The sequence below is a fragment of the Acinonyx jubatus genome, chromosome X (genome assembly GCF_027475565.1).
Source record: "Acinonyx jubatus isolate Ajub_Pintada_27869175 chromosome X, VMU_Ajub_asm_v1.0, whole genome shotgun sequence".
NCBI lineage: Eukaryota > Metazoa > Chordata > Mammalia > Carnivora > Felidae > Acinonyx > Acinonyx jubatus.
The window spans coordinates 35087973-35113346 of NC_069389.1; the positions used below are offsets into that span (position 1 = coordinate 35087973).

Below are 25374 nucleotides of genomic sequence, written 5' to 3' on the forward strand. Positions count from 1 at the left end.
TGCAGAGTGCTTTTCCAGGAGGAAACATGGCGACGAGTGAAAGTTGAGTGTCATGCCCTTCATACCTGTATTTGCCCTAGAGGGGAACTGGATACAAAACATTGCTATCTTGGGCCTATTCCAAGACAATTTCGATTCCAAGTACCAAAAGGTGCTCAAGTTTCATGTCATAAACATTAAGGACAGTGACTGATCAAGAGTAATGATGGAGAAGAAAATATATCGTGTCAAAATAACTTTCCATTTTTAGTCTTGAGCTAAATAAATAAGCTTACTTAAGTTGTTGAATCCAAGGAATAATTCGTTTCATATCATCGTTCACAGACTTCTCCATGTCATCCAGCGTGGCCTGGTCTATAGAATATAGCACTTCATTAATTCATTGCTTACACGAGGCACAAAATATTTAGGTAGCCCAGAACTTAAATGAAAATGATTGTTTTAGGCAAAAATTAGTGTTATTTTTGAGTCAGAGAAAAACTAAACTAAATGCATCATTAGGCATAAATTAACCTAATTTGTTTTCTCTCTTTAACATTTAGGGAGAGTTATAGTTAAGACAACTGATTAATAGCAAATGTACATTAGCAGGAAGAACAAGTAACAAATACATGAACTCATTATCTGCCTGCATTTCAATTCCCAAACCCTAGGCCTAGTTAATTAATATTTTTAACTTGCATGTATTTCTAACTCATAGTATTACCAAACTTAGAACCTTAAAAATGTAAAAACTGTAAAACTCCACTGAAATATTTATTTATTCAATACAAATGGTTTCTGGCATAAGCAAGAGCTGTTAGCTGAAGTTCAGCTTCCTAAATGTCACTTAGAATTTTTAATGACACCGAAAAAATGCTAATAACAGCACGTTTTGAACAAAAGCAAAATATACAATGATTTCAGTTCAAGAAAAAAAGTGTAAGAAAATTAGTGCAGCATTGCCATGGTTTAATTGTACCCCCAAAAATTTGTATGTCGAAGCCCTCACTCCTAATGTGATGATGGTATTTAGAGATGGGGTCTTTGGGAGGTAATCAGGTTTAGATGAGGTCATGAGGGTGGCACTGTCTTGATGGGATTAGTGCCCTTATAAGAAGAGTCACCAGAGAGCTTGCTCTCCTCTTCTGCCGTGATGACAGGGAGAAGGCCTGGGCCTATGAGCCAGGAACAGAACCCTCACCATAATCTGACCATGTCGGCAACCTGATTTTATGCTTCCAAACTCTAATACTATGATAAAATAAATTTCTTTCTTTTTAACAACCTACTCTGTGGTCCTTTGTTATGGCAGCCTCAGCTAAAATAAGCATATATCCCCTAAAACAAGAATGACTGCCAACAGGTAACTTTTTTTTGGCTTCTCTCAGTTTTACATGGTCATCTTCTTTATCTATGAGTGTGTACTGTGTAAACAGTCAAGAAAACAGTTAAGTAAAAAAAATTCTGAAGAATGAACAACAGCTGCCTTGTGGTTCGAAACCAGTTAAACGGTAATTCATAAGTGTGTCACTAATAAGCCATCATAAAGGCGATGTGATTCAAAGTAATGAAGCCAGTTTTCCATGAACGCTTCATAGAAAAAGCTATCTTTTTTTTCTTAAGTTTATTTATTTTTTTAGTAATCTCTACACCCAATGTGTGGGGCTCAAACTCATGACCCCGAGATCAAGAGTCAAATGCTCCTCCGACTGAGCCAGCCAGGCTCCCTGAAAAACTTACCTTTACAACTATATGAGCAGAAAATCATTTATTTTCGCTAATCTAGCTTAATATTAATTTCAAATGGTAAATGTGCTAATATATTCAAGAACACTGTTCCATTAGCAATACAAAAACACTACGTTCCAAGCAGTTCATCATTTCAGAACACCAACTTGGTAACAGAACATGGTAAATCAAACTTTAATTTTGACTGTGTTTAACTCAGAAATATAAACATCCTTTCCTTCAGGATTCTGTACCCTAAGTCATCTTTTAGATGTTTATACTGTCATTCGTATATGTTCTTTAGCCATTAGAATCCCTTGTAGTCATTTCCATGTCACCTGACTATTAGTGGTAAAACAGTTCATCTAAAAACCATCAGCCATCACCATTATTACTTCTACATAAGAAAAACAACATAAATGTACTTCATACTGGGAAATTTAACTTCTGGGAAGAGAAAATCCCAGGCAGGGTTAAAATTGGCCCCAAGGAACGGACACCAGCCAGAGTCATTCCTTCCACATCTACTTTCTGTACTGCTGATACCACCCCTTCCCAATACCTAATGGCAGAAAAATTTTGTTTTGCTTTTATCAAAATATTTTTCCTTACACCGAGTGACCATGTCATTGGGTAACTTACCAAGTCCATAAAGCATCAATTGAAACATTCCAGAATGCAAATCTACAAAAATGTGTAGACACTCCGAGTTACCGCAGGGCTCCAAGATGGGAACGACAAGAGCTGGAAGTGCAGTCTCTATGGAAGCTGAACAGTTAAGAATGAAAAAGTGTATTTCTATCTGAATATTTTCCACAAAAGATCATTTCTCAGTGTGTAGAAACAAACCAACTATCAAACAATCCTTAATATCAGAGGAAAAACATGATTTTGCAAAACTGGACTGGTACTACTATGTCAATTAGTAGCTCAAAAGGAAGAATGTATTCCTCAGGGTGACTTGAAACGAACATACCCATCTCAACCGCTACAGCAAAAAAAATCCCAGGATTCCTTAAAAAAAAAAGGTTAAAATAGCTAGTGAAAATATTAACTTCATCAGTGAGCCGAGTTCTAGTTTTACTTTTCACTCAGTAATTACTAATAAGTTAGTTTTTAAGGATTTCCTTTTTGATATAGTGGGAAGAAAATGGTTTGGTAAACAGAATAAATTTCATCAACGGCCTAAATATTTTCAATGTCATTCCTCACAAAGAGAGGTTTTCTGGCAATTAGGGCCCATGTGTTTAAGAAAAACACTTGAAAACCATTAAACATTATTGTTTATATAGGAAAAACATTTTTTTCACGTTACTTCTATACCTCATTTTCAAGTCACAGATGAAATAAGAACATAAGCAATTGTTACACACAAAGTCCCAAAGCTGCCAATATACTCGTTCTCAAGTTTCAGAGTATTCCACCTGGCCCAATTAATTAACTCTTCCCTTAATCCCACAAGCTGGCATAACGAAATCCAGTAAAGGAGCAGAGCATTCATTGAAATCACACCCCGTGCTGATCAGGTGGAGAAGCTCTAAAGAAATATGCTCTTCTAGTTACCATGGTCCTCTAATGCTACAGCACAGAAGAAAAGGCAGGCAGTGAGGAGAGTGGTTACATAGGCCCAGCCTTTCACCAGGTGTGACTTCTCTGTGCTACTTTGTTAAACAAGAACAGTAACATCTTCCTGTCCATGCCTTGGGTCCTTAGGAGGAAGAAATGACAAGGTTGAAAAGGTGCCTTAAAAAGCAAAGTGCTCAACAATGTACATTCTCTATACCCCTTTCATGAATCAAAGAAACAAGCCAAACCCTCTCATCAGGAATCTGCACAATAATGAAAATGGGCAGAGTTACCACTGGTGCTATCTATACAAAGAAATTATCAGAAATTATCAAATGAGTTAATAAAGCAAAGAGAGCTGCAGGAGACATATTTAATCAGATGAAAACAAACTGCTTTCCAGTCCATCTACTACATTTGTGAAGAACTGTTGAACATACAGGGCCAGCAGAGCTCTCACCTAAAACACAAACACACATATACATACACACACACGAAAGAACAAATAGGTACAAACAGAAATTCCTCTTACAATATCTTATAACTCAGAGCAGGAGGACAAATTAGTTCAAATGATGTTTTGCTGAATTTACCAGGTTAATATAATAAATAGTGCTTACAGATCTGAAGCAGGATTGCTAGCTTTCCACACCTATCTGGACTGTTAATAATTCCCAATGGAGAAGGAATGTATTCTTAGTGTAGTAATGGTGTAAAACTAATTCTGACAATTGGGATAACAATGATCATTCCAATCTAATTATCAAAATTGAGTATTCTTGAAAAGACAGGGCATTAGAGAAGAATATAGAAAGCACAGTCCAAAAGATAAAATATACTTTGATGTATCTCTAATGACTGCCAATGTCCACATTTTTCTTTGCAAAAAAATAAAATATATAAGGCCCGAAGCATTTAAAGGCAACTGGCTTGAAGGTATCAAAAATGGCAAAACTTAAAACATAGAAGGGAGAGTTAAAGGTTGTGCAAGATGACAGGATGGTACACTGCTCTTTCCTGAAACAGAAATATATATACATCTCCTCTTTGATTTCTCCCTATTTACCAAGGACAAAATGAGGAATGGACCAATACATAGTAATGTAAAGCGTGAAGACTAAAGAGAAGCAACTAAAGCCCAGGTAGGAATAGCTGCGTGTGGTTCTCAGCTTCTGAACTGCCCTGGATACCTTGATTCTGGCTCTGACAGAGCACAACACAAGGGAGACTCCCCTGGCTTTCAAGAGACAGGAATGCTGCAAGCGAGGCCACCTGGGGAAGTGACCTGAAGTGCCTTGCACTGCCTTTTTTGACCTTCTCTCCCAAGTTCTGCCTACTCTCCCTTGAGACATTCCCACCCCCATGAAACCACATGCTGCCATCTAGACCATCCAAACCTGCTATCTGTACATTCCCCTAGCCCTCCCTTGAAATGCTCCATTGTCCAAGCTACTCACTTCCTTGGCTTATTCCAGGGAGGAGCTGGAAGAAAAGCCAGGTGATTAAGGGTGATTGCACAAAGGGATTCCAAGAACAGCCCTAGGTCCCAGTAAAGGATTTGACTAAAGCATGCTTTCCCATCACAAAAGGGATCAAGTAAGACTACACGAAGAATACAAATGCATGAACATGAATTTTAAAAACAAGCTAAAGCATAGGTAATAAAATGGTGGGTTAGCAGGCCCTTTCCTATAATGGCCCTCATATCCACAACCGTTCTGATTAAAGCAGGTCTGAGGGGCCCAACCCCACACACAAGCACCGACCTCTCCTCCAAAACACAGTCTCCAAAGCACCCTTCTCTCACACCCGGAATTCTACAGACACCTAGAACTAGAAAACCGATGCTGGAGCACACTCCCACTAGAGTCAGAGATCTAGGAAGGGCCTGGACTAACATCCTTGAGTTACAGATGAGAATGGAGCCCAAAGAATGCTACTTGTTCAAGAGCATGCAGCTCAACTCACACCTTCTGGCTGCCCAACCAGTGAGATCTCTACAAAATGGTGCTAAAGGAAAATCTTTGCAACTTACATTAACAAGACACAAAAGTATGTTTCTTATGTAAACACCTGGTCACTCTATTTTTCAAAGTAATTTAAGTTATCTCCTGGGCAACCATACTGAGTTCTTACTTACTTAAAACAAACTAAACCTTGTTTACAGATGATACTAAATTAAACCAGAGCTTATCAAAATATCAAAAGATCACAAACCCTGATTTTCTACAATCCCAACAAATGAATTTTAGAATTTTACTATTTTGAAAAATCAGCAATAAAAAAAAAAATTGGTACCTAATAGGGTTCTTTACGAACGAAAGGTATATTTCAACAGGGTGCCAAGACAACTAAATGGGAAAACTTTATTTTTTTACCAAATGTTACTGGAATGAATGTGTATCCCCCTACAAAAGAATGCAGTTGGACCACCACCTCATACCACATACAAACATTAACTCAAAAAGTAATCTAAATGTAAGAGCTAAAACTACTCAACAGAAGATGTTCAAGAATCATTAGGTAGATTCAAATCAAAACCACAAAGAAATACCAGTTCACACCCACCAGAACAGCTAAAAACAAAAAGACAGAACAATAACAGGTCTTGGTAAATATTCAAAGAAACTGGAACCCTCAAACACTACTGGTAGTGGGATTAAGAGGTGGTGTTAAACATGTAAAAAGGTATAACAGAGTTATCATATGACCCAGCCCTTCCACTACTGGGTACATGGCCAGGAGAAATGAAAACAAGTCCACACAAAAACCTGTACAAGAATGTTCATAGCAGTGTTATTCACCATAGGGGGAAAAAAAAGTGGAAGGAACCCCATCAACAATGAATGGATACATAAAATGTGGTATATCCATGCAATGGATTATTTGACAATAAAAACGAAGTACCAAAGCATGCTTTAATATACACAAACCTCAAAAACGTTATGCTACCAACAATATGCAGAAGACCACACATTATATGATTTCATTTATCTGAAATGTCCAGAACAGGCAATTCTATAGAGACAGAAGGTAGATTAGTGGTTGCCAAGAGCTGAGGGGAGGGATGAATAGGGGAGTGACTGCTAATGGATACGGAGTTTCTTTGGGGGATGATGAAAATGTTCTAAAATTAGACTGTGGAGATAGTTGTACAACTTGAGTATGTTAAAGAAAAAAACCACTGAATGAGTGAATTGTATGCAAATTATACCTCAAAACTATTACTAAAAAAGAACAAAACAGGAGGGTGGTTATGTGTGCTTTCTAACCCCAATGAAAGTTTTCGTTTTTTTTTTTTTTTGAAAGTTTTGATTATACTTCCTAATCAGAAAATTTAGGTCTGTATTTATAACATCTTTGCTTGAGGGATTAAAGTGGGGGCAGGGGGATGAGGACTTCCATGTACCTTATAATTAAATTAAAATCATCAGGACTCGATAAATCTAATGTTAAGCCCTGTTGGGGCTAGTGAACATGCCCCCTCAAAATAGATTAACACACTACATTCATTCATCCGATGTCTAGCATACTTTGTATTTAAGGCCTGCACTTGTTTAGTTAAGCTGTTTCCACTTAGTCTTTAGTCTGTCTCAGACCCTCTTTCACACCTCTGTTCTTTCACTTTCTTTGAATGACTATGTATTCTGAATACAAATTTATTTTCCTGTCTGTCCTCTCTTCAGGCAGTATTTTTAGCTAATTCGTCAAAGTGGTACTGAAGAAGCTGCTTTTTTAAGTATAATGGATTGAGCTGGGCTCTGTGACGGTGGAACGCAGTACTTTAGCTACCACAGTTATTAAAGACATCATTTTTGTGGCACTTCACATACACCATTTCACTTAATTAAAGGCTGTTCACTGTGGGCACAAGGTCATCACAACCAAAAACTGAGGTAGGGATAGTGTATGCTCATGATAATACTGTGAAACTATTACTAGAATGAAAGCACTTACTTTCTAAATGATCGTCCCCCGAAGCTCTAAACGTACTTACTAAGTGAACTTAGAAGATTTTTCGCTATGAGTGTATATGTGTTTCTTATTTGAGGCCTGCTCATGTATTAACAACTAAATAAAAATCTTTAAAAAGACAAAGGATAAATTCTGCTTCACTCAAAGAGACATATTTTATAAATAACATCATAAGTATCTGCAAAGCTACCTTATTCTTAGAAGATGACCTAAAAGAAATGATTCATATTAAAATGTTAAAATAACTTCCATTTCAATAGGAAAAAAAGTTTTAAGGAGGTTCAATATGCATACCTTTAAAAAATAAGGCCAAACAAAATAATTAAAAAGAGAATTAGAGAAAAATTTGGACAAGCTTGGTAGATCACAAGTTAAAATGCAGAAATGCCCAACTCCACGACAAAACCAGGAAAAAAGTCTAATTAAGAAAGATGTTTCATAAAAGTGGATACTAATGAAAACAAAAGAAAGGTGGAAATGCCGGTTTAAAAGAACCTACAGTTTTCGTTGGCATTGAAGCCTCTCAGAATGGCCTTCAGCTCCTGGAGCTTCTGATGAGCTCGTGCATGGACGCTGTCAATCAGGAGCTTTTCTATTGATAAGTGATCGATCTGCATAAATAAGAACAGAATCATATGTGCAATTTAAACATTTTCACTTTAAAAGTCTGAGAGTAGATTACTGTGGCTCAAGATAGTTCCTTTTAGAATCACACTGACTGAGTGTTAACCAGTAGAAGAAAGCAAACTTAAAGATAAAAAAGATAAACTTAGATGGTACTGGGAGCTTAAAGACTATAGCTAACATTTTGGCAATTACAAATCAAGATAGGTTATGTACTGGTTATCAGTGATTAAATGTCAGACCTTAAAAATAAAATGGTGATACGACCTAAATTTTAAAATGTGAAAGAACATCTTATGAATTATACATAACGTTAGTTATTTAAAAAAACAAATGTGGGGCACCTGGGTGGCTCAGTCGTCTAAGCATCCAACTCTTGATTTCGGCTCAGGTCACGATCTCATGGTTCCTGAGATTGCGCTGATAGTGCAGAGGCCACTTGGGATTCTCTCTCTCTCTCTCTCTCTCTCCTCTCTCTCTCTCTCTCTCTCTCTCCCCCTCTCCCTCTCTCTCTGCCCCTCCCCCACTTGCATGCGTGTACTCTCTCTCAAAATAAATAAACATTAAAAAAAACCCACAAATGCAAAAGCATAACATTCACATAAAACAAGTTTAATAAAGGGTTTTAGGAACAATCAGGTATTTTATTTTTATTTTAATATTCATTTCTTTTTGAGACAGAGACAGTTGAGAGAGACAGACAGAGTATGAGCAGGGGAGGGGCAGAGAGAGAGGGAGACACAGAATCCAAAGCAGGCTCCAGGCTGTCAGCTGTCAGCACAGAGCCCCAAGTGGGGCTCGAACTCATGAACCGTGAGGTCATGACCCCAGCCGAAGTCGGCGCTCAACCGACTGAGCCACTCAGGCGCCCCCTTTATTATTTTTTAAGTAGGCTCCATGCCTGGTGTAGAGTCCAACACGGGGCCTGTGCTCATGACCCTGAAATCAAGACCCGAACTGAGATCAAGAGTAGGACACTTAACTGAATGAGCCACCCAGGTGCCCCACCATGTATTTTAAAGAATGTGTTAAAAGTTTAAGAATAAAGTGTAAGTTATATACATTCATTTAATCAAACCAATATTAAAATATATTGAGATCTCTTACCTTCATGGCTCTTTCTACTAACTTGGAATCAGAAGCTGGCAAAGGAGGATCATGAAAAATCTGTAAAGGCTTAGAGACATCATTCTCATCAATTTTAATTGTAACTTTGTGAACAGATGCCGTCCCTGTTTTTCTCCCAAGAACCTGTTGACTAAAGAGAAAAGAAATACTAATGATTTTTTTCAACACAGCCTGTTAATTTTTGGAATAAAACAGAAACAATCTATTGTATGCCTTAGCCAGAGCCTAGAACATGATAGGCCCTCAATGTTTGTGGAGGGAATAATTTAATATTGAGAAGACAGCTATTCTGTAATCCAACGCAGTATTTGATTTACATCCTTTTTAAAAAAAACAGACACAATTTAAAAACAAAACACACGTGGGGTGCCTGGGTGGTTCAGTCAGTTAAGCTTCTGACATCGGCTCAGGTCATGATCTCACGGTTTGTGAGTTTGAGCCCCACATTGGGCTCTGTGCTGTCAGTTCACAGCCTGGAGCCTGCTTGGATCTGTGTCTCCCTCTCTCTCTCTCTGCCCCTCCCCCGCTCATGCTCTGTCTTTCTTGCTCTCAAAAATAAACATTAAAAAAAAAATTTAATAAATAAAAAATAAAAACACATGCACACAAAGAAATCTGAAAACAAAACAATCTGTCTTCTACATGGTGTCTATTTATCTCTAATTCCTCTACAGAAAATGAGAATCAAGCAAAGTTCAAACAGGGAATTGAGGATTATAAACAGCCTAATACTGATTTTCCCCAAAACTCTCCCTCAAAAAAGACATTAAGAGGCACAGTTCAAAATATAAAATTGTGATAAGCAAACATGTTTTAAAAACATATCCAACAATCTTAATGGTCTTTCAGCAATCTGGTATAAGGCCAGAGTAATCTAACTTTTTGAGAATAGCAAGTCTTAGTACAAACAGATGTCTACATATTTAAAACATGCCATGTTCTAAGAAAGGAGTCAATTACAGATGTCTTATGTGGTTTATATGATACCATGGGACTTTACTATATAAAATCATGTTGCTAGAGGTACATAGCTATTGCTCTATAGTAAATCAGATATAGGAAAGAAAAAGAGAAACATAAAGGATATTTACAGTCACAGCATGAACTTGCCAGAATCAATTTCACTTACTTCCAAACTGAGAGGGAGAGGCACTTGCCAGCATGGTACCTTTCCACCTGTACAAGGTCTCCCCACCGCTCTCGGATTAACATTAGAGTTTGGGAATGTAGCACTTCTAACTGAAGCGACAAGCAGAATGAATCTGATGGGGTTTGTTAAGCAAATTTAATAAATCACTACAAGGGCCAGTGAACTACAAGCAAACTTCATTTAACATAAGCTCTATTCCCCAAAAGCTGGCTATGAAGGAAATTTCTGGAATTCTATTTCTTCGATGACATATACTAAAAGGTGTGATCAACTGTGGCACAATTTTAGAAAAATGTTTTATATTTCATTTTGAACCGACATAAACAAACTATAAGGCCCAGGTTGCCTGCGAATTCATCATGGTTTAGAGAATATGAGTAGAACAAATGGCACTATTTTCTCCCCTCTAGATTTCTTACTCATTTTTGTTTTACCAACAGTAAAATTTAAAACTTGGTCTAGTATAGATGTATCACTATTCTCCACACTCACCAGTTCCCCAGCCCCATTTCTACTCCAAAAAAGGAAAGTTCAGGATAGGGGGTAAATGGAAATATGGGGAGGACAGGGACACACGAATTCCTTACAAATACAGGTCTCAAATTTGAAAAGGATACGTAGGCAGTTGTACATGTCCTGAAGAGGTTTTTCATCAGCAAAGAGTCTAGACTGCACCAGCTGATGGATAAAGTTGATTTGCATACTATGAACCAAGGCTCGCCCATCTTCCATTGGCAGGAGAAAAAAAGGCGGTAAACCAGAAAAGTGTATAGATCATATCATAGTACCAACTAAGGAAGAGTACACCGACTAACAATAAATTAAACAAACAAACAAAAAAAGAACTGAAATTACCCATGGAAATCAGAGAACATTATACTTGAGAAACACTAAAATCTCCATGGAAAGTAAGTATGATTATCACAACATCTACTTCAAATTACAGAATAAATTGCCAAACATTTAGTACTCTGTAAGAATGTTTCAATAATATAAAAACACCAAACATCTGAATTAATATTTATGATTTAAATCAGTATTTATGATTTACCTCCCGTTTCCTTATCCTCAACTAGAATTTCTAGCTTGAGAAGACGCCATGGTACATCCGGATCATCTCCCATCACGGTCAAGGTGGCTTCAAATTCTCCCTCAACTCGAAACTTCACCCGGCCATTTGCTTTTAAAAGAAGAAGAAGAAGAAGAAGAAGAAGAAGAAGCAGCAGCAGCAGCAGCAGCAGTCTACTTTGCTAGAAAATAACCAGCTTCCCGCTAGCCTAGAACATTCAATTTTGCTTACAAGAAATTTTAAACAGCTTGAAAGTTCTTTCAGAAGTGTCCAAAGAACTCAGTAGTTCCTGCATAAGCAATAGCCAAAGGCAGTGAACACTTCTAACATCAACTGACAATTTTCTCTTGAGGTATAACTCTGGGGCTTCATCTCTCCTCCAGCCCCAGGTGATCTCCCTGTTCCCAGCTTCACATACCACCATTTTATCTCCAGGTACTAAAATTTTATCCCTTGGTACTAAAGAGAAACGATCGGTTGACAAGTCACAGATGTGAACACTACCTGAATTGCAGACCAAACCCTCAAAATGAGAGTTCTTTGAATGAAACCCCAAAAGCTGTTTGAAAAAAATTCTAACAAGTCAATTCTTAAAAAAGATTAACTTCCGGTACATACCAACTGTAAGATTGGCTAACTGAGGAGGGAGATCTGTGGTCACAAGCCTATGTCTAAGAATCTGATTGAGCTGGTGAAGTGTGGCTTGTTTCTCAATCTTGGTAATTGGGTCTGGAGGAATAATTTTATCCTACAAAAAAAATTCAGTGATTTTATAACCATGTACAAAGAGACACAACTCTTACCTGCACCTGTCTTAACATAATATTTTCTCACTTTGCCCAAGAGGATCTTAACACTCATTTCTTAAGTCGACATCCAGTAATAGTGATATGCCCCTTAACTATGGTGCATCAGAGTGCCACCCAGCTGAGACAGTAATGCAACATGATCTTCTTCATGCTCTATTTATGAAATCAAGTTCATGTCACTAGATGACTTTCACCACTTCTTAAAAGTATAAAATAAAATAGCACATCAGTAAACTATTACCGCACTACTTAAAAAAAAAAAGCTTCCAAAAAGCAACTAGCATACCGTATTTTCACATATGAAATAGATGTAAATTAATTTACACCTGTTTACCGTCCCCCCCCCCCCCCCCGATTTATCTATTTTGATAGCTATTCACATTTTGGCCTCAATGTATTCCAAAAAAACACAATTCTAATTATGGAGAAAAAAGTGAATTACATGAAATCTTTTAAAATATAGAACAGGGGCACCTGGGTGGCTCAGTCAGTTAAACGTCCAACTCTTGATTTCGGCTCAGGTGATGATCTCATGGTTTGTGAATTTGAGCCCTGCCTTGGGCTCTGTGCGGACAGCTTGGAGCCTACTTGGGATTCTCTCTCTTTACCTCTCCCCCATTCTCTCCCACTCTCTCTCTCAAAAATGATTAAATAAACTCAAAAATGTATATATAGAACAGTTGTTTTGCTGGACAATTTAATAACACAGTAGACTCCAATGCCAAAGCCTTTAACTTCTAAGAACAGGAGTGGTGAGCAGTGCACTTACCCTAATGCAGGTGGGCAGCCGTGGGTAAGATCCAGTAGTCAGTACATCAATGGCATACGGGATGGCAAAACTAGGCAGGCGTGCATGGACTAGGGCATCTCTAGCTAATGAGGCCAGGCGATCAGCAGTGTCCACGAACAGAATGGCTTGCTGATCTAAAAAGCTTGAAATCATCTTTAAAGCAAAGGGTAAATGTATTAAGCTTCATTGAGAGCTAGCTACTTTGCACTTCAAATATCATTTATTCATTCCAAAGTAAACTCTGAGGGACATTAATATAAGTTTCCCACATTTCAAAATATTTCCTCAAAAAATTTTCCAGTAATGTGAAGAAATATTTAATATGTTTATATTTAACATTAAAAACAATAACTTCCTATCACTTTAAGTAAAACGTTTTCCAATTTGTTTCTCCATCCTTAACATTACACATACATATCAGAAGTTAGGAAAAACAGAACAAAATGCTTTTTCCTCTTACAGATTTCTAGAGTTGGCTGGTAATGAAGTAGTTAAAAGCATGGCCTCTTGGACCCAAACTGCCTTGGTCTCAATTTTAACTCTGCAACTTACTATCCCTGTAACCTTAGGCAAATTACTTAACCTCTCTGTACCTCAGGTTTTTCAACTGTAGAATAGAGATAATGATTTCCAACTTTACAAGGTTGTTCTGAGGAGCAAGAGTTATTGCACACAAAACCTTAAGAACAGTGCCTAGAATACATAAAATACTCCATAAATGCTGTTATAAGACATCTAGGCCATCTTCATGCCCCAAACAGAAATCCTTTCCATCAGTTCTCTATTGAATGCGTTTCTGAATAGTAGAGCTCATCATGGAGCTGCAAACTCCTTCCTTGAAACTTTTCTATTCTGGAGCAGTAATGTCTCCCATGTCCTTCCAACACGGGGAAGCCCACCCTATCTTCAAAGCTAAACATTCCAAGTCACTTCAATTTAGTCTTTACATCTCCAAATTTCTATCTCACCACCCTTGTTCTGCTGCCTTGGAAAGGCTCCAATTTATCAGTGGCTAACTTAAAACATGGTATCCAGAATTAATACCACATCACACCCACAATTAATACCAGCACACAATGCCCTACATTTATTTTCTCAGTATTTCCATACTCATTTTATTATCTGATCTTCACAACTCCAGGAAACAGACAAAATCAGATAATTCCTATCACTTTAGAGATGAGAAAATTGAGACTCAGGTTAAGACAGGGGCACCTGGGTGGCTCAGTCAGTTAAGTGGCCAACTCTTGATTTGGGCTCATGTTATGATCTCACAGTTCATCAGATCGAGCCTCGAGTGAGGTAGCAGATTCATACAATTCAACTATAAAAAGGAATGAAGTACTATGACATGAATGAACCTTGGAAACATTATGCTAAATTAAACAAGCCAGTCACACAAGACTCCATCATGGTGCCATTTATATGAAATGTTCAGAACAGGCAAATCTATAGACAGCAGATTAGTGGCTGCTTAGGGCTGGGATGGGGGGCACTTGGGGTGACAGTGAAAGGGTACATGTTTTCTTTTTGAGATGATGAAAACATTCTACAATTGACTGTTATGGTTGCACATATCTGAATACACTAAAAACCGCTGAATTAGACACTTTAATGGGTGGATTGTATGGCATGTGAATTATGTCTCAATAAAACTGTTTCTCAAAAAGCTCTAGGAATAGGATTATTTTCTCTTATTCTTAAATAAAACATTATCCAGACTGTTTCACCATTAGAATCCTACAAACTATGTACTTACACACTCAGCTGCACACATAATATGTCTGGTATGGCTAAAGATCATTATCTATTAAGAACCTCAAATGAAACTAGTTAAATAATCATTAGGTTGAGAACAGAAGAGTTAAAACATGAATAATCTTCTAATTCTTCAGTTGATGGACCTTACACCTGACATAAACACATCTGTGTCTACATTCACAAAATACCAAAACTTTACAGAAGTTCAATATGAGACTTCATTCAGAATGTGATTTATTTGAACAGCCAACTCAAGAAACTAATAGAAGAATACTCTAGTTTCAATTAATGAAAGATGAATTACAATATGGCTCAATATTAAAACCAAGAGTTTTGGATTTTCCCTGACACTATGTTACTGAACTCAGTAGTATTAAACAGGTAACTGAAATACCCATGATATAATTAGGAATTTAACACCAGATTTGAAAAATTGAACACTTGGATTTTGATTTACTTCAGTGACACCTAACTTTTCACTGCAAGTTTGAACATCTTTAAGAAAAGATTGCTCCAAATTAATTATTGAGAAGAAACCCCAGGCTTTTCAGAAACAGTATACCATGCTACCTCATTTCAGCCAAAACAGATTTACTACATTTGGTGTCCAAATTTCCAGAACAATGAGTTGTAAAACTTTCTGATAAATAAGCTTGGAATGAGTCTGTTTGTTAATATTTATAATCAAAACCATTCTTTGTATGATGCTTTACAGTGTACAAAAGACCCTCTGAATATAAACTTTAACTTCCCTATCATACCAACAGACAACCGATGAATAAAAGAATGTTTTCCCCCATAAGGAAAACGTATGGTACAAAATACTGTCCCTCTAAATAAACCCTTGATCGATATTATATAAAAGGATGACAGCTTACTCCTACAGACAAAAGATATGTGACTAGACTGTGTCTTGGTAGAATTCTTCCAGTCTGATCACTAGCTTAGTTGGTAGAGCTGGAATGGAGTATCAACTTCAATGAAGATTGCGTTTTATTTTTAACTTAAAAACAATTATTCTCCTAGAATTTAAAATTCTCAACTTCTTCACAGCCCCTTTTCTCCTTTCACTTTAGCAACTTTCACACAGACTTGGGGTCTAACGATAAAGGAACCTAGTAAAATCGAGGGCAGTGAATGCAGTGGCTACAACAGAGGTGAGAAGTCAAGAAATCACGTGCAGAAACACAACTGTGCTGTAGATTCCTTTCCGAAGTGGGATTTTATGGAATAGGTAAACCCTGACAGATTTGCAAATATAAAATTACTCTAAAAATATTCTAGACTTAGCTTGTCAGAGTGCTAAAAATACACTTGTTATGATACCTCTATGCTAAGTGGGTAGCTGCTAATTTTAATTTATCCAGGAAGTCTAGTAAACTTTATGAGAATTTAAAAATGACTCAAATAAAATTTAACCAAAGTAAAAAGTTGTTTTTCTGCCTTCACCTATTAAAACTGATAAAAAAAAATTTTAATGTTATTACATAACTGAATGGAAAAAAAAAGAATATGAGCATCAGTATCAAGCTCACTTAGAGAATCTACCCACTTTCCAAATAAAACTGACTAGTGGCTAGATTACTTGGACCTTGTAGAGCAGACCTCAATTAAAGTGAGTAAATGCTCTCATTATTTTAGGACTTTATTCATTTTATGATAACTACCCTCCCCTTTCCAGTATGAAAAGGTACTCTACTCTTTCCATTCTCCTCACCGGAAATGACCAAAGGAAAACAGAAGGGAGTAATTGGGAGGCACCATCCTCCCCAAGTTAGGAGCTCAACAGGCTAACACAAGACCCCTACTGATGTTTTCCCTCAACACTTCTTGAATACAGCTTCAAAAAAATTTTTTTTGTTTTGGTGGGGGAGGCGGGGAGAGAGGCACAGATTTTAGCGTCTCTGGTATGTAACAGTCAAAAGACTATGAGCTTTGGGGCACCTGGGTGGCTCAGCTAAATGTCTGACTTCAGCTCATGTGATGATCTTGTGGTATGTGGGTTTGAGTCCCGCGTCAGGCTCTGTGCTGACAGCTCGGAGCCTGGAGCCTGGAGCCTGCTTCGGATTCTGTGTCTCCCTCCCTCTCTCTCTCTCTCTCTCAAAAATAAATAAAGATTAAAAGAAATTTTTTTTAAAAGCTATGAGCTTCCTGGGCTGATGGCTCGGAGCCTGGAGCCTGTTTCCGATTCTGTGTCTCCCTCTCTCTCTGCCCCTCCCCCGTTCATGCTCTGTCTCTCTCTGTCCCAAAAATAAATAAACATTGAAAAAAAAAAAATTTAAAAGCTATGAGCTTCTTGAGGGTAGGGGCTGTGCCTTACTTGGGTGTCATCCACTATACCCTATACTCTGTGCTCACTAAGGGTTTGGAGAATGAATAGATGAACAGCAAACAGATAAATGCTGTCATCAGCTCTGTGGCCCTAACTGAAGCCAGTTAGTTTCTAAAAACCTTATTCCCTCATCTGTAAAACAAGAAGATACCGACTCTGCCATACTCTGAGGGTTTTCAAGAATAGGCAAAATTCAAGAAGCACTTTGCAGACTTTAAGGAAGTGTACAAATGTAAGGCTGTTTCCCCCCTTTAATTCAAGTCTTTGTCTTTAATGTCTTCTAGAGTAATGTCTTCAGATACGGCCTACTCTTTTTTCTAGTCAGGTAATCAAATACTAAGTTTCTACAGAAATATATTACACATTTTCATACAGAAACAGAATTACTCACTTAAATAATGTCTCTCAAACAAATCAGCAGATATAAATTTAAGCTAAAATCAAAAGTTATATCTATTACAAGTTGACATTCCAAAAAGTTACTTAATATAAAACATAATCAAAAGTTTAACTCACCGCACATTTTTCCACCTTGCCAGCATTATTAGCCCATTTTACTAAAGCTAATAATCGAACAAAGAGTTGACGTGTCCGGCTAGCAAACTGCACTATTTCTATTTTCCTATAAAATAAAACAATTCTTAATGAACCAACATAGTTGAAAAGAATATTTAACAATTTATTTCATCTGAGCTAAAATATGACTCAATCTTTGTTTATAACCATTACAACAAAATGAATCACCTAAAATATTTATAAGTATGAATTATTGTCACATTTTGCATACTGGCTGCATTTTTAATTTTCTACTTCAGGGTAATAAATCCAATAGTATCAGAGTAACAAATCAGAATCACATTTTAAAAACGAATTTTGCAGGACGATAAAAGTTGCTCACTAAAATATACCCAATTCACAGATATAAAAGTACAATATAGAAGCTAACCAGGTCACAGAGGAGATCAAATTAGGAGTTAGGAATTTCATAATTGTGGTTATGAGTTATGAATTGGCAACCTTTTTGGTACAAGAAAGGAACTGAAATAGATCTTTACCAAAGCTTGAAACTGTCTTACTTCTACAAAAGCAAGGGTCCATTTCCCATCTTGCAAGAGCATGATTTAAAAAGCTGAATAATCAAAGAACTATCCAACTCTTTACCAAACTAATTTCAACGACAAGCTTAGATATTAAATTATCTAAACAAAGTTAAGGAAAGTAAGTTGACTACTAAAAGTAACAGCTAGATGGTCAGTCTGTATCTATTTTTATGCTATACCCACTATGATGCTTTTGCTCCCAATACTCATCCGTATTTTTATCATCTCCTCATAAAGCCTTAAAAGCTTTACATTGTCAATCAATGTGTGAACTAGACCTCTCAATTTCCTGTCAGCTATAAAACTGAAAATCACTTTCATAGTTTACCTTAAGATACCGAAAAAAAAAATATTGAACAGGCCAGGACTGATGACAGAACCCAGCAGGACATCAGCCTCCTGCCAAGTGGACTCTAACCTGTATTAGTCTCAGTACAGCTGTTCAATGACCTGCAGATCCAAACCACATCCCTGCATCTCACCAACAGCAACACCATGAGGCAATGCACCCAACCAAAAGTTTCTGTTGAAGTATAATCCTGACTACAGAGTCTAACTCCTAGTGAAAGCATGTGTATGGAGCCCACAGACAACGTGAAAGGCTTAAGATTCAGCCAGCAATAGGATCAGTGGTAGTACAAAGAGAAGAATCAAGGACACAGATACAGTTATGACTCTTTGCCAGTGTCTGTGAAGGATCTTAAGAGATAAAACTACCAGAGCATCACAGGCAAGACTGGAACACAGAAAAAATATTCAACGCACATTACAACCTGACAGCCACCTCCATGCTAGGAGAATTAGCACCATCATTCTAACTCAGCAACAACTTACAGAGCAGGTGAGGTTGCTCTCCTAGAGCAAGCATATCTGTATATTATTAACTTGCTTTCCCAAATGAGCTCCTCTACTGGAAAGCAAACACCCACCTTTGTAAACTATCGTAACGTGATCTTTTTGACACCATGCAATCTCAGGTGATAAGCAGCATGAGTCTGTTCTTCCAAGGTCCAGTTTCCCTTCCTACCCCAGAGTGGACAGAAGAAATCTGGATTTTCATTTCCTTCCTTTAAAACTGACCAGCCAAACTGTCTCCCCCATCTCTGCCTTTTCAGTCTAATTCCATCAGAAAGAGAGCTGGTGGTGGGGATGGAGCATAGTCACTAATAAATCCTCCCTAGTGACTTGGTCTTTAGAAAAAAAAAAAAAAAAAAATCAAGGAGCATTAGTGCCAAAGATGCAGTCAAGTAGTCTATACTATAGCCACAATTTAAATCTCTATCACAGGATTGCCTTGAAACCTTAATTTATCTTGTTCCCTTGGCCTATGGAAACATTGGTGTCTAGTTATGTCTTAAGCCCCCAACTCCAACTCAATAACAATTATCTCAACTATAAAGCAGCAACGGAGTAAGCAAATGTCAATTCTCTAAAGATATCTGGCATCGTGGTAAACTAGCAGCCAACTTTCTAAAGTGAATCTGTTCCTCAGCTTCTTTATTAAGTTCTAAGTTTTCTACATCTTTCTACCCCCCTCAGGGACTTGACCTGGTCAGTGACTCAACAAAGGTTTCTAGAACAGAAGGTCCAGAGCTGGTCTCACACCAAGAATTGTCAAGGATGAGGAAACCACATTTCCCAGGACCCCCTAAACAAATGGAGTGAAACGTCACCCTGGGTTCTCTGGGCCTAGGTTTCCAATCCACAGCCCTGCCACCCACAGACACACAAACACACACACACTTTCTCTCTCTCCCTCTCTCTCATATACCATACACATATACACACTCCCATAGATCTAACAACACAGACACAGATTTAAGGTTTTTTTCATACTTACCTTTCCACATCAGATTTCCTTGGCAGTCTAAGAAGGAAAAAACACAAAAGAAATTGACTAAATATATGCATACCTTCATCAAAATGATAACGGTCTTTATTCTGACTCTATTACATACTTTAGCATTTCAGAAAAGCTGGAACAATAGCCACTACAAGCTTGTGTGGCTACCTACTCTTTTTTATGAGTTTCCAGCAATATGGCCATAAGGGACAAAAATCAACAAAGGAACATTCCTCTCCATTCAAAATGCTCCAAAAGGTATTGCATGAGCCTCAAACATTGAAAAAGCTCAAGTCTTACGTTACGCACACTACTATATCACAGAGTCATAGAAAATACTCTTTTAAAACCAAAATAGTCACGGATGCAGAATACTAGTTGTCAGCCTCCCTGAATCCAATGGAACCTTGCCTCCAAGCAATAACCTCTCCATGTTTTGTTAGGGTGGGCAAAACTGGAAGCTAAGCACACAAAAGGACCAGTGTCAGCCAAGGGTTTTATGGTAATTATAACGTTGCATGGTGGTTAGCTGTAAATGATTACTTTTAAACAGCTCCAATAAGGTTTTGATTTCTTTTTGCTAGTTTTCCAGTACAACAGCCAGCTACCAATGTCACCATTTTCCCTGTTAAATTATACTATTTAACACTCTCACATCCACTGATGCTTACAGAGGTCCCGATCTAGCCTCATGAATCACCGCATTCTAGAAACCCCTATCCCATGGCCCAAGATTCAACTGCCTGAGCAACTCTAAAACCTCCTCTACATCTAATCACTTCTTTTTTTTTTTTTTTTTTAATGTTTATTTTTGAGAGAGAGAGACAGAGCATGAGCAGGGGAGGGGCAGAGGGAGACACAGAGTCTGAAGCAGGCTCCAGGCTCTGAGCTGTCAGCACAGAGCCTGACGCAGGGCTTGAACCCATGAACCGTGAAATCATGACTTGAGCCGAAGTCTGGCGCTTAACTGACTGAGCCACCCAGGCGCTCCACATCTAATCACTTCTTGAAGAACACACACTGAACTACTTAGATCCTCTCCCCCACCCCACCCCCACAGGCGCAGAAACAATAAAACCAGAGATTCAAGGCAGAAGGAGGGGAAACTATGAAAATGAGCTCTGGCTTGTAGATAACTACAATTCGGAGAGTAGACAGTGGCATAGAAGTTGAAGTTATGATCTGGTGATAAAGGAAGCCAGGTAGAAGCTGGATGAACCAGCAGATCAGATGAAGCATACATTAGGCCTTGTAAGACTACAAGTAAAAACAACTACTGGTAAGTTCCTCTACATGTGAAAGCTCCTAACACTCCCCGAGGAGCCACAACCCTCATCCTCAAGGGAGGGAAAGAATGAGAACCATGGATGCTTGTGTGTGCTTAACAGACACAGAGAAACAAAAGAGGAGAGATTTTGCGGGTAGAAAGAACAGGAAACATTGTTCCAGCTCTTTCCACCTGCCCCGGACACCCTAAAAGGATCACCTCATTTCAGAGGTGGTATCATTTTGGGGACCAAGATTATAAGGCTCTGTTGCCTGCACCACCACCACCCCCCCACCCGCCCAATTCCTCCTAATCTATTTAAAATTCCTTTATGGATAATGAATCCGCCATTTGGGGCAAAAGCCCTAAAACACAAATTTTTGGAAGTCACAGAAACTTACACCAAAGTGTGATAAGACAAGTTTACGTGATGGAGATCTTAGCATTTTCTAATTTTAATTAAAACAGGCAAAAAAAAAAAGAAAGAAAAGAAAGTAGAAAAAAGTAGGACCTACATCCCTAAAAAGTCAAGGCAGAGTATAAACTCTTAGATGAGAGTGTGTAAGGAGGTTGGGATAGACAAGAAGGAAAAAAACCAGAAATCCATGGCCCAAAACAAACCACTGAAATTGTCAAGGCGGTCCTTTTTACTTTCAATAGTTCACAGACAAGCATCAAATGTGGCAGAAATAAGATTCGTATTAAGTATACCTAGAACACTAGCTTTGCATCAATACGTTAATTCTGACAGCTTCCAGCTGGAACAAGGGAAAACACAGGATTTAGGAACTCCAAGGTAAGTTCTCAAACTAATTTTGGCTTGCACATATCAAAAGAGAAAAGAGTTATCTTACTCTTTTCTAAGTATTAAGAACAACAGTGTATTTTCCTGTTAAATACTCCATGGTCTGCAATTACAATTCTAAAAATTCATTTGTTGATGTGTTAAGTCAATAAATACTTACTTAATCCCCGACTATGTGCCAGACACTGTTCTAGGCCCACCGAACATAGCAAACAAATCAAAATCCCCATCCTCATGGCGCCTCCAGTAAGGAAGAGACACAATAAACTAAGAGTACCCACTAGTGATTAAGAGAAAAAGTGAGTTAAGAATGGACAGCAGGGGCACAGTGCTTTTCATGGGTGGTCAGAGAAAGTCTTTGTGATAAGTTCTATCTGAACAAAGACCTAAAGGAAATAGGAAAGCAAACCACACAGATTTCTGGGGGAAGAGCAAAGGCTCTAAGGTGGAAGTGTGCCTGGCACTATGAAAAAACATCAAGAAGGGCAATGTGGCTGAAACAGAATAAGCAAAGAGGAGCGAGCGTATTTGGAAATGAGGATAAAGAGGTAAGGGAGAGAGAGAAGGCTCAGGCCACGTATCCTTGTTTGCCCAAGATAGTCCTGGTTTGTGCCTGTTGCTCCAACATTATTATTAACAGCACCACGTTTCATGCTCAAAAGTGTCCTGACTTGGACCATAACTTTTATGGTCACTCCATATATAGGGGACTATAAAACCTTTTTCCTGTAAGTGAGATAGATGGAGAACCGCTGGAGAGATGTGAGAAGCTTTAAAAGGATCATCCTATTTTATGGATGACAAAAACTGTAAAGGGGCAAGCTAGCAGTGGAGATATCAGATGGCAGACTACTGCAGTTGACAGGGGCAAAGGAATCACACTTGATGGAAATGTTGAAAAGTGGTCAGATTGTGAAGTCAGAGATGATCAGTACTTGCTGACGTACTGGGTGTAGGATTGGAAGAAAGAAGAGCCAAGAGTTACCCCCAATTTTTGGCCTAAGCAACAACAGGAAGAATGGAGATACTCTTTAGAGAGACAGGAAAGGTGGGGGGGGGGGGATCAAGTGGAATCAGGAGTTTGAGTCTGGACTTGGTACACTGAAACACCCATTAGGTATTTAAATGTAGGCGTTTGGATATAGAGTCTGGAGTTCAGTGGAGAGGTCTCTGCTGAAGATAGAAGTTTGGGAATCATCATCATATAAAGGGTGCAGGATTTAAATTACGTACTTATTCTACAGCAGTAAAACAGATGCTTCTTCATAACTAAACTGTAAAATAGTAAGAATGCAGTATAGCTCGAAGAATTTCTACAAATCCTCTACGAAAAAACAAATTATACAACCACTGATAGCAGTTTTCAACATTTTTCCCTAGCTATACATTGGGTAGGTGACTTTTACATGTATGAAATTTTCTCATGGATACTCTTAAATTTTCATGATATCCACCAGTAATTGGCTCAGACAGGTATATTACTACGACACCTAATCATGACAGCTATTTAAGTTTCTCATTAGGCAGGGGTAGTCTTCTTTCTCTTCCATTCAATAAAGTACAACATATCCAAATTGAGAATGATGTTTTGCAGGAATAAGGAGAACCTATTCTAACTCTTTCATTCATCTGCAAACAAATATTTTTAGTCTCTAGTAACAAATTATTGTTCCACTTGAAAATACTGATCAGCAATCTAACAATAGATCAAAGATAAAAACTACAATTAAAAACTTATAATTCTTAGTTTTTCTGAACCTGGATTTAAAAATGTAAAACAGTAAAGTACATATACCCGCAATTTTATAATGCCTTTTCTTCACACACTAAAAATCATTAGTGTAGTCTGATCCTATTCTGAAGGGATTAACACCCTAATCATGTCCCATGGCATTTCATTGGTAACTTAGTGATCTATAAACTCCCTTCATACTCCAAGAGACAATAACAGAAGACCAGTTACAGCTTTTACTTACACTTAAGGCGTTAAGACTCAGAACACTCTCAAACATTCCAGAAAAAAAACCACACATACACACACACCTTGGATTCCAAATTGTTGGATTATTTTATACACAATACATCTCCTGAGTTCAAACTTTGCCAGAAGCAATTACAACCTTCGTTTAAAATGTACCGTCAAGACGCCGTAAAACAGATTTCCTGTCTTTAGGAATTCGAATATTATGTATTCCTAAACCCTAAAAGTGGGCTTTCGGCTAAAAAGCTTCCAACCAAGAAATTAATAGGGTTCGGTTGGCAACTCGAGCAAAAATCCCAAAGATGAGATTTTCAGTGCAAGTCTAACATGCATAATTAACAAGTGTCCGTTGCTTCATCTCCAGAAAGACCCCAAATGCAAAGCTTTTCCTCCACCTCCGTTGAGCCCCAAGAGTTCAAAAATTCTAGATTACCCAGAGGAAAGGAGAAAACAGCAGCCCCTTGGAGAGAGGGAGGTGCGAGCCTATCTAAGCCGGTTGGGCGGGAAGAGCGGGGGGGGGGGGGGGTGGGCCTGGAGAGCAGGCATGGGTTTCGCGGCACTTACAGATCCGTCAACACCATGAGCTCCGAGTAGGCCCGGTGCAGCAGAAATTCGATAAGGGTGCTCAGCCGGTAGCCGGGGCTGGCCGCAGCTGCAGCTGCCGCCGCCACGGCAGCTCCGGGAGGAGGAGGCGCCGGGGCTGAGGCGGGACCGCCGCTGCCCCCGCCACCCCCTCCGGGAGGGACCAGCTGGTGGTTCTCCAGTTGCACTGGGGCCATGGCGGCGCAGGGCCGGGCTTGGTGCAGCGGCACAAGATGAAGCCCTCGAGCTTCCCGGGCGCTCGGTCACCGCGCCGAAGTGGGCGCGGGCAGAGTCGCCGCCGCCTACCGCCAGGCCGCCTCCGAACAGGAAGCCGTGAGCCGGCCGCGGAGGCCCGCCCCCATGTAGCAACGAGCCCGCCGGCCCCAGGGACTGGAGAGAGGGGCGGGGGAGAGGCGGGGAGGGCGGGGAAGCGGGGAGGCCTCCGCAGAGAAGCTGCGCCTCCGCAACCGATCAGAGGCCGCTTCGCCAAGCAGCCGCAGCGTCCATGTTGACGGCCCAAAACGGAAGTCGTTAGGCAGAGCGGAAGGGGAACCTGCAGGGGGACTTCCGACAGCAACCTGTGCCTTTTCTCCGGCTGTCCGGTGCCGTGACGCTTGGGGGCGCGTGGGAGTGGGGCGGGGCCGGAGCGCGGGTGGGGAAAGCGGAAGCGGTGGCCGCGCGTCGCCGGAAGCGGGTGTGAGGGCGGAGCCATGACGTCACCGTTAACGTCAGTAGTTGCCCCGCCCTTGCCCTCGCCGCCCTCCGGTGTTTAAAAGGCTCCAATGTACCCTGAGGTATTTATCAGCGCTCCCCAGTGCGGGGCGAACGCGGCTGGGTAGGTTTCCTTCCTAGATGTTCGTGAGTTGTGGTTCTGGAGTCGCG

At 39.2% G+C, this 25374-nt stretch overlaps 1 protein-coding gene and 1 long non-coding RNA gene across 4 annotated transcripts in view; one reads left to right on the forward strand and one right to left on the reverse strand.

The window, feature by feature from the left end:
- Positions 1-12666, forward strand: part of LOC113597587 (uncharacterized) — a 58772-nt gene extending 46106 nt beyond the window's left edge. The window contains exon 3 of the long non-coding RNA XR_003418368.2: positions 11230-12666. This is a non-coding gene — a long non-coding RNA (uncharacterized LOC113597587). The remainder of the gene's footprint in view (positions 1-11229) is intronic.
- Positions 1-25018, reverse strand: part of MED14 (mediator complex subunit 14) — a 65662-nt gene extending 40644 nt beyond the window's left edge. For 2 of the 3 annotated variants that reach the window (XM_027054128.2, XM_027054127.2), the window contains exons 1-12: positions 24475-25017; positions 19855-19881; positions 17431-17536; positions 12801-12974; positions 11841-11970; positions 11205-11333; positions 10771-10878; positions 10133-10265; positions 8983-9133; positions 7751-7862; positions 2353-2478; positions 276-354 (exon numbers count right to left, since the gene is read on the reverse strand). In XM_027054128.2, the coding sequence (XP_026909929.1) occupies positions 276-354; positions 2353-2478; positions 7751-7862; positions 8983-9133; positions 10133-10265; positions 10771-10878; positions 11205-11333; positions 11841-11970; positions 12801-12974; positions 17431-17536; positions 19855-19881; positions 24475-24689 (1490 nt within the window). In that variant the 5' untranslated portion in view covers positions 24690-25017. Of the gene's footprint in view, positions 1-275; positions 355-2352; positions 2479-7750; positions 7863-8982; positions 9134-10132; positions 10266-10770; positions 10879-11204; positions 11334-11840; positions 11971-12800; positions 12975-17430; positions 17537-19854; positions 19882-24474 lie in introns of all 3 variants that reach the window. The other variant, XM_053202248.1, reaches the window with a different exon arrangement.
- Between the last annotated feature and the right edge of the window lie 356 nt (positions 25019-25374).